The sequence below is a fragment of the Bos taurus genome, chromosome 7 (assembly GCF_002263795.3).
Source record: "Bos taurus isolate L1 Dominette 01449 registration number 42190680 breed Hereford chromosome 7, ARS-UCD2.0, whole genome shotgun sequence".
NCBI classification, from domain to species: domain Eukaryota; kingdom Metazoa; phylum Chordata; class Mammalia; order Artiodactyla; family Bovidae; genus Bos; species Bos taurus.
The window spans coordinates 12,539,851-12,555,157 of NC_037334.1; the positions used below are offsets into that span (position 1 = coordinate 12,539,851).

General features: G+C 51.9%; 1 protein-coding gene across 10 annotated transcripts in view; it reads right to left on the bottom strand.

The window, feature by feature from the left end:
* NFIX (nuclear factor I X) overlaps positions 1–15,307 on the bottom strand; it is a 97,868-nt gene that overhangs the window by 61,616 nt on the left and 20,945 nt on the right. For 5 of the 10 annotated variants that reach the window (XM_059888550.1, XM_059888548.1, XM_059888549.1 and 2 more), the window contains exons 1-2: positions 9,851–9,911; positions 7,664–8,195 (exon numbers count right to left, since the gene is read on the bottom strand). In XM_059888550.1, the coding sequence (XP_059744533.1) occupies positions 7,664–8,081 (418 nt within the window). In that variant the 5' untranslated portion in view covers positions 8,082–8,195; positions 9,851–9,911. The other 5 variants (XM_002688747.7, XM_010806710.4, XM_005208640.5 and 2 more) reach the window with 5 other exon arrangements.

A 15,307-nucleotide genomic window follows, 5' to 3' on the forward strand; every position in this document is an offset into this window, starting at 1 on the left:
CAGCCACGGTGGCTGCTGGGGGCACAAGTCACTTGGAAGACAGGCCCACAAAGGGCAATCCTAGAATATTTTCTTAAACCCCTAGAAAATCAGATATTAGACATGCATACAAACAATGTAAGGAACCCAGGTACCCGGGTGGGAAGGGGGTGAAGCCCAGTCCAGCCAAACCCCCCTGCCGCCGCCCCTCTGCCTGCTGGGACCCTTTTCTAATGCCAACAACTCTTCAGCTCAAACATGCTTAAAATGGCGACGGCGGCCTGCAGGGCCAGGCGTTTGTCGTACTGTTTGCCACTGTGCCCTCAGTGCCAAGAAAAACCTATCATGAGAAATGCCATCAGCTATATTTATCTATCTCTCAGCCCCCCAGCCTCCTCCTTCCGTCTGCCAAGCAGGCCTGCGGAGCCCCCCTCACCCAGTGGGCACACTTCCCTGTTGCTGACGCCCGTGACCACCTGCCCAAGCCTCGCTTTCCGGCTCTCTCTTCCCCAGCCCCGGCAACCAGGCTCCATACAGACACAGCAACCAACAAGCTGCACGGCTTCTCACTGGTACATCAGGTGTGCCCACATGAGCTTAAGGTCATGCACCCACATAGGTGCTGATCACCACGTCTGTGGCCCCAAACCATGGGCACTGGTGGTCCTCCGTCCCCTTTCAGTCTCGGCTCCCTTCTCGTCAGCCAGAACCAGTCTGCCCTCTGTGAGCCGTGGGCCGGATCCTCTGGAAGGGGAACCCATGCCGCACCATCTCAGAGGCCACTCGTCATGTGGAGACAAGAGGCGTGGGGTGAACATGTGAGCCTGGGAGGACAGGGGCTCCTCCTGGGCCTGTGTACCATTGTCGGCAGGATGCTCGGCTGGAGGGCAGACCTCTCAGCCCCCCAGTTCCCAGATAGAGAGTGGGGAGCCCCCGCCTGTATTCCAGAGTGCTAAGAGTTTCCAAGGAGTCTACATGTTAAAAGGACTCCCCCCATCCCCTTCCCATCCATCCAACCAAGAAGGCCACGGCAGAATCGGGGATGATAAAGGGAAAACGGCAAAGTCAAGGTTCAGGACCTTTCAAATCCTACAGCTGCTGGGGATGCGGCTCACAGGGGGAATGTCCTTCCATGCCAGGCACTTCCGACCTTTCCTTACACAAGCAGCAGGGCTCCTAGCTGATCCTTTCCACCTTCAGGCCTAACACAGAACATGTGAAGGTGAATTGGCGACTGTATCCTAAGCCCCCTTGCTTCAGAAGGCAGTGCCCACACCCCGTCCCAGGCTTCTCCCCAGAAGGCTGCCTCCCGCCTCTGAGCCCCTCACTCAGAAAAGAGTTCCTGGGAGCCAACTCCTCTGAGAATGAAGCAACCCAAATAAAAATTTTAAAACCCAGAAGCTCTTTCTCTCCTGCCCCCTCCCCCTCTACTGGCAAATGAAAACAAACAAGAAATCAAAGAGGTCTTTTGTGTGAGCACCGCGCTGACACTGCTGGGGCCTTTGAAAGGACTTCTGAATCGGACACTGAAGGATAAAATAACTGAAGCGTGGCAGCTCCTGAGACAGGGGGTGGGGTAGGGGTGGGACTGACGGGGCACAGAGAAAGAGGGGTGGGGAGGGAGACACCTTCTTCCCAGGACAGAAAGGGGGCTGTGTAGCTGTACCTTCTCTGCTCAGCGGCTGCAGGACTCCAGGACAGAGGGGGACCAGGGCACAACCTTCTACCCCTTTGGCCTACCTTCCTCAGCATCCCAGGTCCCTGCAACTCTAGAAGGCGCTGAGATGGGCCCTGCCTCCTCCTTCACAGCCCACCTGGAGCTGTCCTGTGAAGCCCTGAGGGGTCTCCCTTCACCTCTGGCATGGATCACTGTTCACATCTATAGGTCAGTGCCTTCTAGAAATTATCAGGGGACCTTTGCTCAAAGCTTGCAGACCGCATGCAAGAGTCTCTCATTCTTAGAAGGGCCTTGCTCACAGTAGGTTCACCAAGTGCGCATGTATTTCATGAATAAAGAAAATTCAACCATCTTCCTGCAGTGCCAAAAAGTAAGCCGAAGCCTCAGGAAGTCCTTCCACACGTCTGGCCCCCAGCCCTCCTGCTACAGAGCGGCCCCGTTTCCTCTGGGTGGGCGGTGGAGCACAGCTGGTCACCATGCTCGGGCTCCCAGGTCCCCTCTGGCTTATTCATGGGCCAAACTCTGCCAGCTCAAACTCAGACAAAGGTAGTTCTTTTTTTCCCCCTTGAGCTACAGCTTCCAACTCAGCCATGACAGTGAGCACTCCACCAGGACCGCCTGCACATTGCAGCCAGCGGGGACCCCTGACTGGCTGGAGGGACACACTATGGACAAAGGGGTTATGAGCAGATGGTTAACGGAGTCCTAGAATGAGACCAGCCTGGGAGGTCTGGGCATCTCTGATCTCTTCTTTGGGGTCACCCCCTCAGAAGTCAGCCTGAACTGTATTACCCCTTCACATCACCCCGTGTGTGACCCGTGTCACAGTAACAGAGTAAAGACGGCCTGGGCAGGCTTCTCAGGTGTGCAGCCTAGGCCGTCACGCAGACCCCGTGCTTGGTTTAATGATCTAACTATCGTCTCTTTGTAGCTCCTAATCATTTCGAACCAGGAATCCCTCATTTTCATTTTGCAAAATATGTAGCTGGAAGGCCTAGCAAATCGTGTGGCTACCTTGGGATCTGCTCAAACTTGGAGTTTCCGTGTCCGGTATAGAATGCTCCAGTTTAAGAGGGCCTCCAAGGGGGTGATGACCAAATGGCAAGGGCGCAAGGAGCTGTGTCAAATGTGGGAGGCGTGAGAGACTGGCAGTGTTTGCCCTGGAGAAGCGACAGCTTCCTGGGAAGAGGGGTGGAGAGGAACTGTGAGCCCTGTCTCCAGCACTTGAAACCCTTCTGTGTTACAGAAAAATAAGCTTTCACCTCGTTCGACCCTTAAGGCAGAAATAAAACCAATAGGTAAAGGTGACAGGGAGATGTCCTAGGGCTCAGGGAGTTGTAACATCAGAATCGCAGCAGCCGTCATCCACTGCTTGCTTGCTATGTGCCAGTACCTTTACATGTTAGCTGTTCAGTCCCTTTAACCATGTTCTGAATTAGCTGAACAGCAGACTTTTACAATGACGGAAGCTGATCCTTGAACCACAGTGACATCTCTTCTGGGACACTCTCAAAGGCACCTAACCCTACACGGGTGTATCTTGCTGGTTTTAGGAATCTGGTAACTGGGCTCCACAGTCTTCAACAGCCCTGGCACCAGATGGTGCTGCCTCAAAAACAGACCAGCGCCCTTTCTGGGCCTGGAAACAAGAGGCATGGGTGAAGAGGCACTGGGGCCTCAGGAGGAGCAAGGCCTCTGGAGAGGGCAGCTGGTGTGCCCTTGGCCACTCCCATGCACTCACACCAGAGCCACCAGATGGGGCCAGGCATCCAGCAGAAGCCTGGGGGACACCACTGGCACCGACCACATCTTAGCAGGGCTGACATGGCGGGCCAATGCCCTCCGCTGCCGAGGAAGCCCTCGCTTGGACCAGAAAACCGGCGCTCACTGAAAAGCCCCAAGCTCTGAAACAGACAGTGAAAACCAGGGAGCTCTTATACTGAGAAGGGCAACTCTGCACTTGAGAAAATTCACTTGGACAGATCCTTGGGTGCTAATCCATTTCCTGTGACAGGTAAGGCCCACCTGTCCTCAGACCTGGAGATAAGGAGGGAGGCAGAAGCTCCTTTTGGAGCAGCACATTGACCGACGCAAGGGAACACAGCCTGCTGAGCCCAGACAGGGAAACTCTACAGGAGAAACCATCAGGTCCCTTCCACAACAACAACCCAAAAACTTCCAGGAAAGAAACCAATATGAAGAAGGAGGAAGAAGGGGAGGATCGCCTAGAGATCATGAGACTTCCAAGACGGAGCAAGCCACTTTAGCGCATGAACTTGATCAGAATCCTGACCTACACAAACAAAATTCGGAGACTATTAGGGAAATGTGAACACTGCCCAGCTAAAGAAACCATTTTCAGTGTGATAGTGACACTATGTTTCCATTTTTCAAGAATCTTTATCTTTAGAAACATGCAGAAATATTAAACACAGGAGAAGCTATAAGGCCTGGATTTTCTTCTAAACAACTCAGAGTAGGTGGCCATCAGGGGCTGTGGCTGGATCGAAACTAACCATAAGTTGGCACTGGTAATGGGGGTTCCTTCTATGTGTAAATTTCTCTGTAGTGAAAAAGCAGAGATAAAGAAAAGAGCCACCCCCTGAACACCTGGACTTAATGGGCCTCCACTGTGGGCCTGTTGGAGGGATCTGACGGGGAGAAGCTGACGTTTTCATTCAGTAAAGCATTTTATTACTTTCAGATTTTTTTTTTCTCTTCTAGGATGGAGGCCTAGATTAAGGATGGTCTGAAGATGCCCGTTTACCTTCAGATCCTGGCAGAAGCTTTGGGGAGAGTACAGCCATGCTTCCAGATCAGTTCAGCCACCCTTCCTTACACAAGCATCTTTCCGCCTGGCCCCAGGTTCTCCTCTGTCTCCAGCCACTGCCCTGGGACACCCCCTTTGAATGGAAGGACAACGTCAAAAATGTACAGCCTCCTTCCCATGGCAGTGCTCTCCGACCCGGTTCTGCTTCAACATACCCTCCTGAATGGGAAAGGTACCCAGCAGGAAGGCCACCCTCATGAAGGGTGCAAAACACTCTGAGTGGCCTTTTAGGGCCCTGTGTTCCGGGAATGGGGCTCTTGACGTCACATACACTCGTCCTTTAGTCCCTCTCAACCATGCCACTTCTTAAAGCTTCATGTGAGACAAAACAAGGGCCCACAAGGGCCAGGGATGACGGATGACAATGGCGCCTGCAGGGGAGGCCACACCCCCAAGCTTACGATCACAAGTCTGCTTGTCATCAAACCTGGCACACCAGTTCAGCCCAGATCAGGTTCTTCAGCCATTTGAAGGGAAGGACAGCATTTCTTTTAGAATCTAAAGTAACCCTTGTCTGAGCCCTTGCTGCCCCAGCCACCAACCCTGGTTTATACTGGAAGGAAGGAACAAGTGGCACCTTACTGAGTAGATCTTTGCATGGACATGGAAGAAGAAGGTTTTACTATTGGACTGGCACTGTTGGGGGGCTCAGCCAGGAGAAGACATTTGCGGGTAAATTGGAGTGGTTTGGAGAGAAAGCCATGACCACCATTCCATGCAATCTCGAGCCATCTACCCAAGGCCCATGGGTAGGCCACACCATATCCACTTACCCCCACTCCCTCAGAAAGGTGCCCTTGAGTTAAAGCAATTTCAGCAACAAAATTCCTACCTTCCTGGAAACTATCTGGAGTCCAGGGACCTGAACTGTTGACAAATTATAAGAAAACATCCTCATTTCTCCACTCAGCTTTTGTCAAGGAACTCAGCCTCAGCTGGGACAGAGGGGGCCAAGACTACATGTGATGGGCATGGATTTACTCATATTCCTGGGAAAGTCTTCTCATTATGTCTAGCGGGCAAGTAGGGGTGCCACCCTTCTCCTTACACCTGCCTGGTCAGTTCAGGAGCCAGCTGGCTGGTCAGGAAACGGTCTCCATCACACATACTTCACCCTACCTCGGCCCCCTGCTAGCAGCAGTAAAAAATATGACCTAAAATAAAAGAAGTCAGGGAAACAGCTCAGCTACAGGATCCAGCTACAGAGCAAGGTAGAGGAAGCTGGCTCAGGAGGAAGATGGGTATTGGTTTCACCTTAGGGGCCCTAGGTCCAAAATTGGAAGGTACAGCAGCCCCTCTAAGAGGAGCTATCTGATAGACGCAAGCTCAGGTCTTCAAGTCTGCCCCAATCCACTTCCAATACCACTACCTCCCATTCTGATTTGCTGCACAGACAGAGAAGCAGGGAATAACTTTTAATTTTTGCTTTGGTCTCCTTTCCAGAAAGAAAAAAGATGAACAAGGAAGAGGACCAGCAGTTGGTCATTCTTTGTGAGGGGGCTATGATAGTCATACAGGGCCAGGTACAGGCCTAGAAAGATCCACAGAGGGAAATACAGTGGGGGAGGGGGGAGGGGGGTGGTGTTCACTGCCTCCATCCAACCACCAAAGCCACTTCTCAGAAGAGAGAATGAGCAAGAAGAGAGGCCTAAAATATCACCTTTTCCTCCTCCTGAGTTTCCCAATATATAAACTCTCAGTGCTAATCCGAATCGAGTCCTCAACCCTGACGCAATACTGAAAGTGCCCCAAAATTTCCTTTTTGGATTAAGTCATCTCTCTCCTCCCAACATCCCAAACAGGCAAGGGGGTAACCACAGCAGAAAAGTGAGTTGCTTTTCTTTTTTGTGAATGAACAGGAAGGAAGATACACACACACACACACATATTTGCGGGGAAAGAACATTCACTAGAGTTGAAGTTAAGCCACATTCTCTTACATTCGCATGAAGAGAGAAAGAAGGGGGGAAAAGGAGGGGGAAACGTTGGAATGGTGGAAAGGAAAAAAAAAAAAAAACACAGAAAGAGAAAGGTTTGGTAGCCCTCTCATTACAAGTTGGTTGGGCATAATGTAAACACACTTCTGCCTTGCTTAATCACAGAGTGCCGCCGTTTAGGTTTCAAAGGCGGCAGTAAATTGGGCGTAGCTGAGTGGAGGCTAAAAATTAACCAGCCATCTCTGTTTCAATTTGTAAGAAAACAAAAGCGGAAAGAAATTATAAAAAGGGAAAGGGTAGGGAGGGGAAAAAAAAAAGGAACAGAGGAGAACTGAACCACCGCAACCCAAAATGCAGGGTGAAATTGGAAAAGCAAAGAGGAGAGAGAACACAAAAGGAAAAGGAGATTTTGCAGAGTTTTGATTGTTTGTTTCTTTAAGACCTCTTCCACTGCAATACCTGCTCCCCCAACCCCCAGCAGAGGTGTTGGGGCTTGGGGCATCCACTCCCGGAGGGTCTCACTACTTCAGCTGAGACCCGCAGGGGAAGGGGCGGTAAAGGGGAAGAACGAAAGGGAGCTCTGCTCATTTTCACTCTCTACGAAATCGAATGACTTTTCTCCTCTCTGTCAGCCAAAACAGCTCCCCCCTGGGCATCTGGGCCCCAGAATCTGCCCGCCTCTGCCTTCTTTCCTCTTTTCTATTCATTCTGTTTCAGATCCCAGGGTTTTACACGCCCCTCTCTCCACCGAACCACTGCCCACCCCGCTTGTGCCAAATCTGGCTTCTCCCCAGGACTTGAAGCGAAGCTGCAGGAAAGCCGGTACCTGCCTCCCAATACTTTTTCTGACTCATTTAAAATCAGAGCAAGGAGAGGTGTTTTTTTTTTTTTTTTGGTGATGGTGGTGGTGTTCCTCACAAACTCTCACCATCGCGGGCGTCCTGGCCCCAGTCCTAGGACCTGCAGCGTCTTTTGAGTCCTCCAAAGATGGAGAAGCACGAAAATCAAATCGGTAACATGGCAAATGAGCAGAGGAAGAATGGAGCAAGTGGAGGGAAACAGAAGGGAAAGGGGAACATCAAAGGAGCTGCAGGCCTCAGCAGAACGGGTGCACCAGTTAGGCCCCTGGTGTGTACATGCAAGGATCCCTTGGAAGGAAGAGGTACAATAAACAGAACAAATGCCAGCAAGTAAAATAAAATGGGGCGGAGGGAGAAGGGGGCATTGAGAGCGACCTACCCGGAGTGTGGACAAAGTAAGCCAGATAAAGATCCAGTTCTTTGATTGTGACTCCAATGTGATGTGGCTGCACGCACAGGCCGGGGTTCGAGCACTGGGGCGACTTGTAGAGCCGCTCCCCGTCAGTACTTTCCAGGGGGATCCCCTTAAACAAAATCACCATGACCAGGTCCAGCCTCCACACCTTGTCGGCCTGGCGAAGGCAGTCAATCCGCCGGATCTTGCCCTTCTGGTCGGGGTTGGAGAGCACACAGCAGGGGGGCTTCTTGCCCGTGATGGTCAGCACAAAGTCCTCCCGGAACTCGGGCCGGATGTCTTTGCGCAGCTTGGCCAGCAGCCGGGATGCCCACTTCTGCTTGATCTCGGGCTTCTCGCCCAGCAGCTCGTCCTTCACCGCCCGCTCCTCGTCCTTCGACATCCGCTTCTCGTGCTTCTTGAAGTACTTGCGCTTCCGCGCCTGCAGGTTGAACCAGGTGTAGGAGAAGGCGCGGACGTGAGGCAGCAGCGCCTCGATGAACGGGTGGAACTCATCCTGCAGGCGGCAAGCCGGGAGCATGCGGGGCGAGGGGAGACGGGAGGAGGGGAAGACGGGGTGAGGGGGGGAAAGAGAAAAGGAGAAAAGAAGCGTTAGAAAGGGGGCACAAGGAAAATCGCCTTCTCCTCCTCCTCCTCCCCCCCCACCCCACGACAATTTTCTCTTGCAATTGTTCTAGGAAAGTGTGGTCTGGAGCCGCCACCAGCCTAGCCTGCCGCTCGCTCCCATCTCAGCCTCAGCAGCCAGACAGAGACACCCAGAGCCTGAGCACACACCTATTCTCTCTCTCTCTCTCCCTCACTCACTCACACACACGCGCGCACAGACAACGTTGCCGTCCACACACACACACGCTGCTGGTATCCCCGCCAGGCTCTGTCGCGCCCATGACATCTCCATGTTCTATGCAGTCTCGAACTCGTGTCAGCTCGCCCCGGCACGAAGTCCAGTCTGCACGAATGCCCGTGGACGCACACGCGGGGCAGGCGAGGGCCGCTTCACGCCCCGACACCGGTAGGTTTTTGGCCACCCCCAGAAGAGCGAACATGACATCCACGAGTCAGCGAGCCAGGAAACGGATTTGGCTTCCCCCTCCCCAGGCTGTTTTCATTCTCTCTTCTGCTCCGATTGGAACATCCACCCCAGCATTTTTTAAATCAGATCTAAATCCTAAATATGTGATTTCAGCTTTGTTATCGACACCAATACTAATGTTAACCACAGTCATAAGGAACAAAACGCTTGTTAGCACAAATAAGGTGGTGGTCTCAGCCACAGTAGGGTTAAAAGCTACGGGGGGCATCCTGTGCCCCGTCCCCACTGACCCCTTCACCCTCTTTCCCACTCAGTCAGGTGACAGAGGGCCGGGCTCTCGCTTTTTGTTTTGTTTTTGTTTTTTTTTTTTTTTTCCTTTTTTTCTTTTTCTTTTTTGCTTGTTTGCTTGTTTGAAGTTTAAATAATAATTGATTTCTGTTTACAAAAATAAAACTGGAAGAAAATAAATAATTACCATTGATCTGAAGCACCCGGCAAAGCCCAACGCCCGATTCTGAGCTTCTGGACTCAACAGAGTTGTGAGTTGGGGGCGGGTGGGGGGAGGGGGCGGGGGAGGAGCAGGGGAGGAAGGTAAATGTTTTAAAGGGGGTTATTATTGGTGTTCTGGGGACTAGGGGCCGGGCTTGGGTGGATTCTCAAACCCTTCCCCCTCCCCCCCCCCCATGCTCCACTGCACAGAAGGGGGAAATTAATATTTTTTTTAAAGGAGCAAAAAGAAAGGTCAGGGATAGCAAGCAGAGAGAGGGAGCGAGTCGATTACCACACACGCCAGGTAAACAAAAGCCAACAAAATTTTTTTTCTTTTTTCAGTTTCACCCCCTGTGCATCCGCTTCCAGCTTTTTTAAAAAATAAATAAATAAAAGAAAAATATACAAAATTTAAAAGTCAAAAACCTACCTCCCACCCCACCCCACCCCCAACACACAACACGCCCTACCCCACCCCTGTGCAAAACAAAAACAAAAACAAAAACGGGGGTGGGGGGGATCGGCAGCTGAAGAAAAAGGCTTTCGGCTTTGGCAGCGGCACAGGGGTGTAAACTTCGGGCTGCCTCCCTCCGCCTCTGAGCCTGATCGCAGGCAGAGGGGGAGCTCACAGATTCCCGGGGAAGAGGACGAGTTCGGACCGGCTGCAGACCGTCGCTGGCAGAAGCGTGCAAAAGAGGGAGGGAGCGAGGGAGGGAAGAAGGGAGGGAAGGAGAGAGAGAGAGGGAGAGAGGGAGGACGTGGATGGGGCTGTGTGTGTGTGTGTGTGTTGTGTGAGTGTGTGCGTGTTTGTGTGTATGTGTGTGCGCTGGTTGGGTTTGGGTTTTTTTTTTTTTTTTGCTTCTTTTCTCTCTCTCAAACTCCCTCTCTCTCTCCCCTTTCATGCTCAATCCCCATCCATTCGCTGGTGCCAAAGCCAGTAAAAAGGGTGGGGGGGAGAAAGGGGGGAGGGAGACAGAGAAGGATCCACCTATTTGGCAAAGAGACATCCTCGAGCAGCCAATGGCTGCGTCCAAGGGGAGGAGGGAACCGGGCGAGCCGAGAGGGTGGGGAGAGCCCCCGGCAGTTGGAGACCAAAAACAATTTGCCCAATCGACAAGTTCACGTCTAATGAACAAGCAAAGTCCAGCAGTTATGAATTTTTCATTCCAGGCTCCTACTCGGGTCTATTTGGCAGTGGCCACCCAGCAAATCTGAAGGGGGTTGAGGGGGACTGGGACTGAGAAAGACATAGAATTTTTTTTTAAGCCAGAAAAATAAATAAATAAAGGCCTGACTCCGGGCGGGCTGGCGGGCGGGAGGGAGCCCCAGAAGGCCTTGGGGAAAGCAGCTGCGCCTTCTCTCTGTGTTTTGGTTTCAGTCTCTTTCTCTAAGACCCGCACACTCTTTTTCTGGTTCTATTTCTTTTTTTATTTATGGGACGCACAGGGGCGAGTGGAAGTTTTCCTCCCCGGCCATACACACGAGCCTGCCTGCCGTGCTATGAATAGAAAGAGAAGAAGAAAGAGAGCTTGGAAAGTGCCCATGCCAGCAGCACTTCCAGGGCAGGGACCCGGCGCCCAGGGTGCGGCCACCCCTTCCCCCAGGCTGGCGGCGCTCCCCGGAGCGCTCCCAGACTGGGAGGCAGGCCCCCAGCACTGCCCGGCCTCCCTCTCCCCAGCCCCCATCCAGCTCGGTGCCTCCCTCGGCCCACACCCAGCCACACACGCTCCATTAGCGGTGAAGAGGGATGCCAACGCAGTGCAGCTCCGATGGAGAAACTGCAACAGTTTATTAAAATAGCCTCCTGTCACAGCACTCCGCTGACAAGCACTACACTCAGCCACAAACACAGCAGCCAACCCCAGGGGGAAGTGACAAAGTCAGGAAGGTGGACACGACTTCCAGACCCTGAGCCTCGCCACCGCCACCCCCGAACCACCAGCGCCTCCTAAACTCTTAGTTCTTTGCGCTCTCCAGCTCTGCCTGCTCCCCTTGCTCTGTGTTTAGAGTTCCTTGGCTGGAGGAGGGTGAACACTCACCTATGCCCTGTTCAATTCAGATTAAAGGGCCCAAACCATACGGAGCAAGGTATAAGAGCATAAAATAAGAAACCTAACGGAAGGGAGGCAGCTAAGAAAGGAAACAAGGCAGAAGAGAGCCCTGTCAGGAAATGTGAGACAGCCTTGGGGAAACCGAGTCACCCGAATGCGCTCCCCGGGGGCCCCTGCTCTGGGCCTTCCTCCCCGGTGGGAAGGGGAGCGTGGGGCAGGGCAGCCAGGAGTGTGGAAGTCTCTGCGGGGTCCTTTCTGGTAGGGGCTCCGGAGCAGCCAAGCTTTAGGCCTTTGTAAAGCAGTTAAGGAGGAGACAGTTATTTAAAAAATGGAAGAGCGGAGGAGGAGGTTAACACCGACTGAGGGAGGCTGACCCTACTCAGAAACCAGTTCCTACAGCTGTCCTCTCCCCAGGTGAGGCTCAGCCCTCAGCTGGCAACAGAAAGGTCACTGCTCACTCTCGCCCCTTTCTTCCCCATCTGAAACCCTCAGTGGCCTTTAAGCCCAGCGGAAAGATTCGAGGAAGAGGGCCAGGGGTGTGCCCCAACAGAACATGCAGCCCTGAGCCATTGCTGGACCCAGACAATGGGGAAGGCGCCACCCAGCACCTGGTACCCCAGGCCAGGCCCTGACTGGCCTGAGTGAGGTCATGGGCTGCCCGAGAGAAACAGTTAAGAGGGGAGAGAGCAAGAGGCAGGTGTCACTGCAAGACAGGCCTCTTAGGGTGGCATTCAATAACTAACATCACGTTAATAACCACCTTCGGTCCAATTAGCCAAAGATGTTAACTGAGTAACATAAGATACCAAACCTTGCTTCTCCATCTCAAGATGAGATGAAACAAAAAATAAGTAAATGAAGTCAAGATGAGATGGTAGAAACTACAAGTGAGTTTATATTTGGCATGGTATGTTTCTCTGGTATTTTGATTCATACTAAATGCTGGACACCGAACAGAAAATGGCCAGAGTGAGCCTCCTGAAAAATTCTATCATGCTCCCCTCACAGACCACCCTGCCAGGTGCTCAACATGGGTCAACTCTGAATCCCAGTGGTACAGTTGGGCAGGTGGCAGGGGAGATGATGGGTAGAAGGATTCCACTGGAAGTTAGGGAAACAGGACAAGATCTTGGATGAAGGGAGAGGTCAAAGGTCAATGGAATGGTGGAGAGACTGGACAGAAAAGTGGCCCCGGACAACCAGTGGAGTGTCTCAGTGGAGCCTGGGGACCCACTGTGCCCCCTCAACTCTCCCTTAACAGTAGGAGCAAGGTGGCCCTTCCCAGGGGAGGAACGGGGAAGGAGAACAATCACCATTTGTTCTTCACCTGCCCTGCTGGTGGGGTGGCCAGCAACCTTGAAGGTGGGCTGAGGGACTCCCAGGCAGCACTCTCCCCTCACCCTGCTCCTTCAGAGGGAGGCCTTCCTGGGTGAGCAGCCAGGGGAGGGTGTTGAGAAGATCTCTCTCCCTCCTGCGGGGCACACTGAGAAGAATTGCTATAGGGGTGTGCCCCACCCCTATAGCCCCCTCCTCCTGAATGCCACTGGTGGCAGCTCTGGGTCCTGGACACGCCCCTCAGAAGCCCCAGACAAAAGGGGACTGTCCCCCTTTTGTTACAAGAGCAGAGAGGCTCCTTCTAGAAGATTACCTGTCCCAGACCCAGCCTCCTTCTCTTCTCCCCTTGGTCTCAGGTCTCGCTGGGAGCTCAGATACTCTGCACCCTGCACCCCGAAGACAGCCAAGACACACTCACACCAAAAAAACCCTCTGAGGAGTCAAGGCTTCTCCAGGGCTGAGTCACCCACAAATGCAAGGGCTCAGGGGCTGGAGGGAGCAAGGGGACAGGCAGGCCTTGGAGGAGGAGAGGGGAGGGAAGAAAGGGAATGAGAGAAAAAGCAACGAAGGGGTAAGGAAGCCAGTGATGTTGGTGAGAGAGCAGTGAGCAAAAAAAGAAAATTGAAGACAACAAAGGAAAAAACTTAGGCAAAATTTGGAGGGGAAGGTATTTTCCCTCATTTAAAACAAAAATCTGAGAAGTCAGAGATTAGACTTTTAAAATTCACATGAGCTTTTAGTTTGTGGAAAGGAATTTTTCTGCCTTTGCTCGAGAAAGGCCTCTCTCATTACTGTCACGTATATAGAATTTGATTTTTTTTTTTAAAGCAACAGTTTTCACGGAAACATTTCTGAAATACCCGTGCTGGTTTTAGCCATCACTAGGAAAAATGTGCCTTCAAAAGAAAAAGAATGAACAGGCCGCAGGAGGGGAAAAAAAAGAGGACTAGGGAGAGGGAGAAAGAAAGAGAGAAGGAAGACCAATCCTGAGAAAAACAAGCTGGGCCCAAAACTGCAAAAAGAGAGGACAGAGAAGGAAGGAAAGAGGACACAGCTGAAAAGGAAAAATGAGCAAGGAGAAAAGATAAGGACTCTAGGACAGGGGCGAAAAAAGAGAAAAAGAAGAGGATGAGGAAGAAGGAAAACTAGCTAAAGTGACTGCTGCTAGCTTGAGAAAGTTAAATGTGTGGTTTTTCCAAAAATCGACAGAACCAAAGAGGCCTTGTGGATTATTTGAGGGAAAACAGGGACATGTGTACAGAATCTCACTCATATAGACAGTATTCAAAATCTTCAAGGAAACAAAATAATTTTCCCAGCCTGAGACAGGTTTTGCAATTGACTTATACCTGCCAATAGTGAAACATCTAGAAGTGCAAAAAACTGATATCTTTAAAAACAGGGTCCCTGTTTGGAGGTCATCTTATCTTAAAAAAAAAAAAATTCTTTTTGTCTACATCCTGCCTTCTTTAAGGCTCAGATTTATTCTTTCAGACTCTGGACACATACTAATTTTATATCTGTCTGTGTTAATTTGGAGAACTATACGCAAAGAGAGCAAATGACTCACAAAACCTACTTAGGATTTACCAGACATATCAGGATCCATTGTACTACTGTATATCTGCAGCCTAGTGAAAAAAGACGCAAGAAATTTTAAAAGGCCACAGATAGAGACCTGATGAGCCAGTTTAATTCCTGGGATTTTATAAGTCAGCCTGGGTCTGAACTGAAAAGAAGCTAACTACATATCTCTGAGCCCTCCCATCTTGTTCCACAGAAGGGGTACAAGAAAGCAGTGGCCCGACTCCCCGACAGAAATGGAAAGAGAACCACCGTAGGCAGCAAAAGGAAGGGGCTGACTGCTTATCTGAGAGGTGGGTGGGGCCTCCCCTTGCTGGGGGGGCAGGCAGGAAGGGGCTCTGCAGCCAGTGTAAAGTCATCCAAGCCTCTGGAATCGCCAAGCATGGAAACCAGAAAATGCACATTGCGAGGAGGCTCGAAGAATTTGGACAAAGCGGGTTTTTGGCTGACTTGGGCCTGTTTCCCTCTGCTCAGGAATGGCGGGCCCGGACAGGGTTTTCTGGCACCCTCAGCTGGCTGAGTGGACTTGCCCCACACCCTGGGCTGAGTCTAGGACCAGGCCTGCCTCAGAATCAGGCTGTGCTCTCCTCTCCTATGAACTGACCCCCACTCCTTCCCTTCCTTTTCTCCTCAGGACTACAAACCCGAGCGGTGGCCTGGGATCAGGCCAACAGGCAGCGCCGTTCTGGCTCCGAACACCACCCTGCTCCAGGCACATCTCCCTTCTCCCTCCTGGCCCTGAATAAAATCGGGTGGGAAGGGAGGTGTTGGGGAAGACAGTCTATTCTCTCTAGTGCAACTGGAAATTGTTTACTTTCATTGTTTACAGAGTCGAAGAAGCAAAACCCTCGTCTTTAATTCACTACCTAGACTGAAACTTTCTTGTATTACCAAATAGATGCAAAAGCCGGGCAGGTCGGAGCCCAGTCGTCCATCCAGGGGTCTACTTGGGGATGGGAGCCTCCGAAGATAAGAACGCCCAGGACAGATGACAGCCGAGGGCTTCACAGGGCGAGGGCAATGCGAAGCCTGAGCCTCACCCACCCACCACGTTGGTCTGCAAAGTGTCACTCCTGGTGACCAAGGGCCCGGGGAAGAAGGAAGAACCCCACAAGC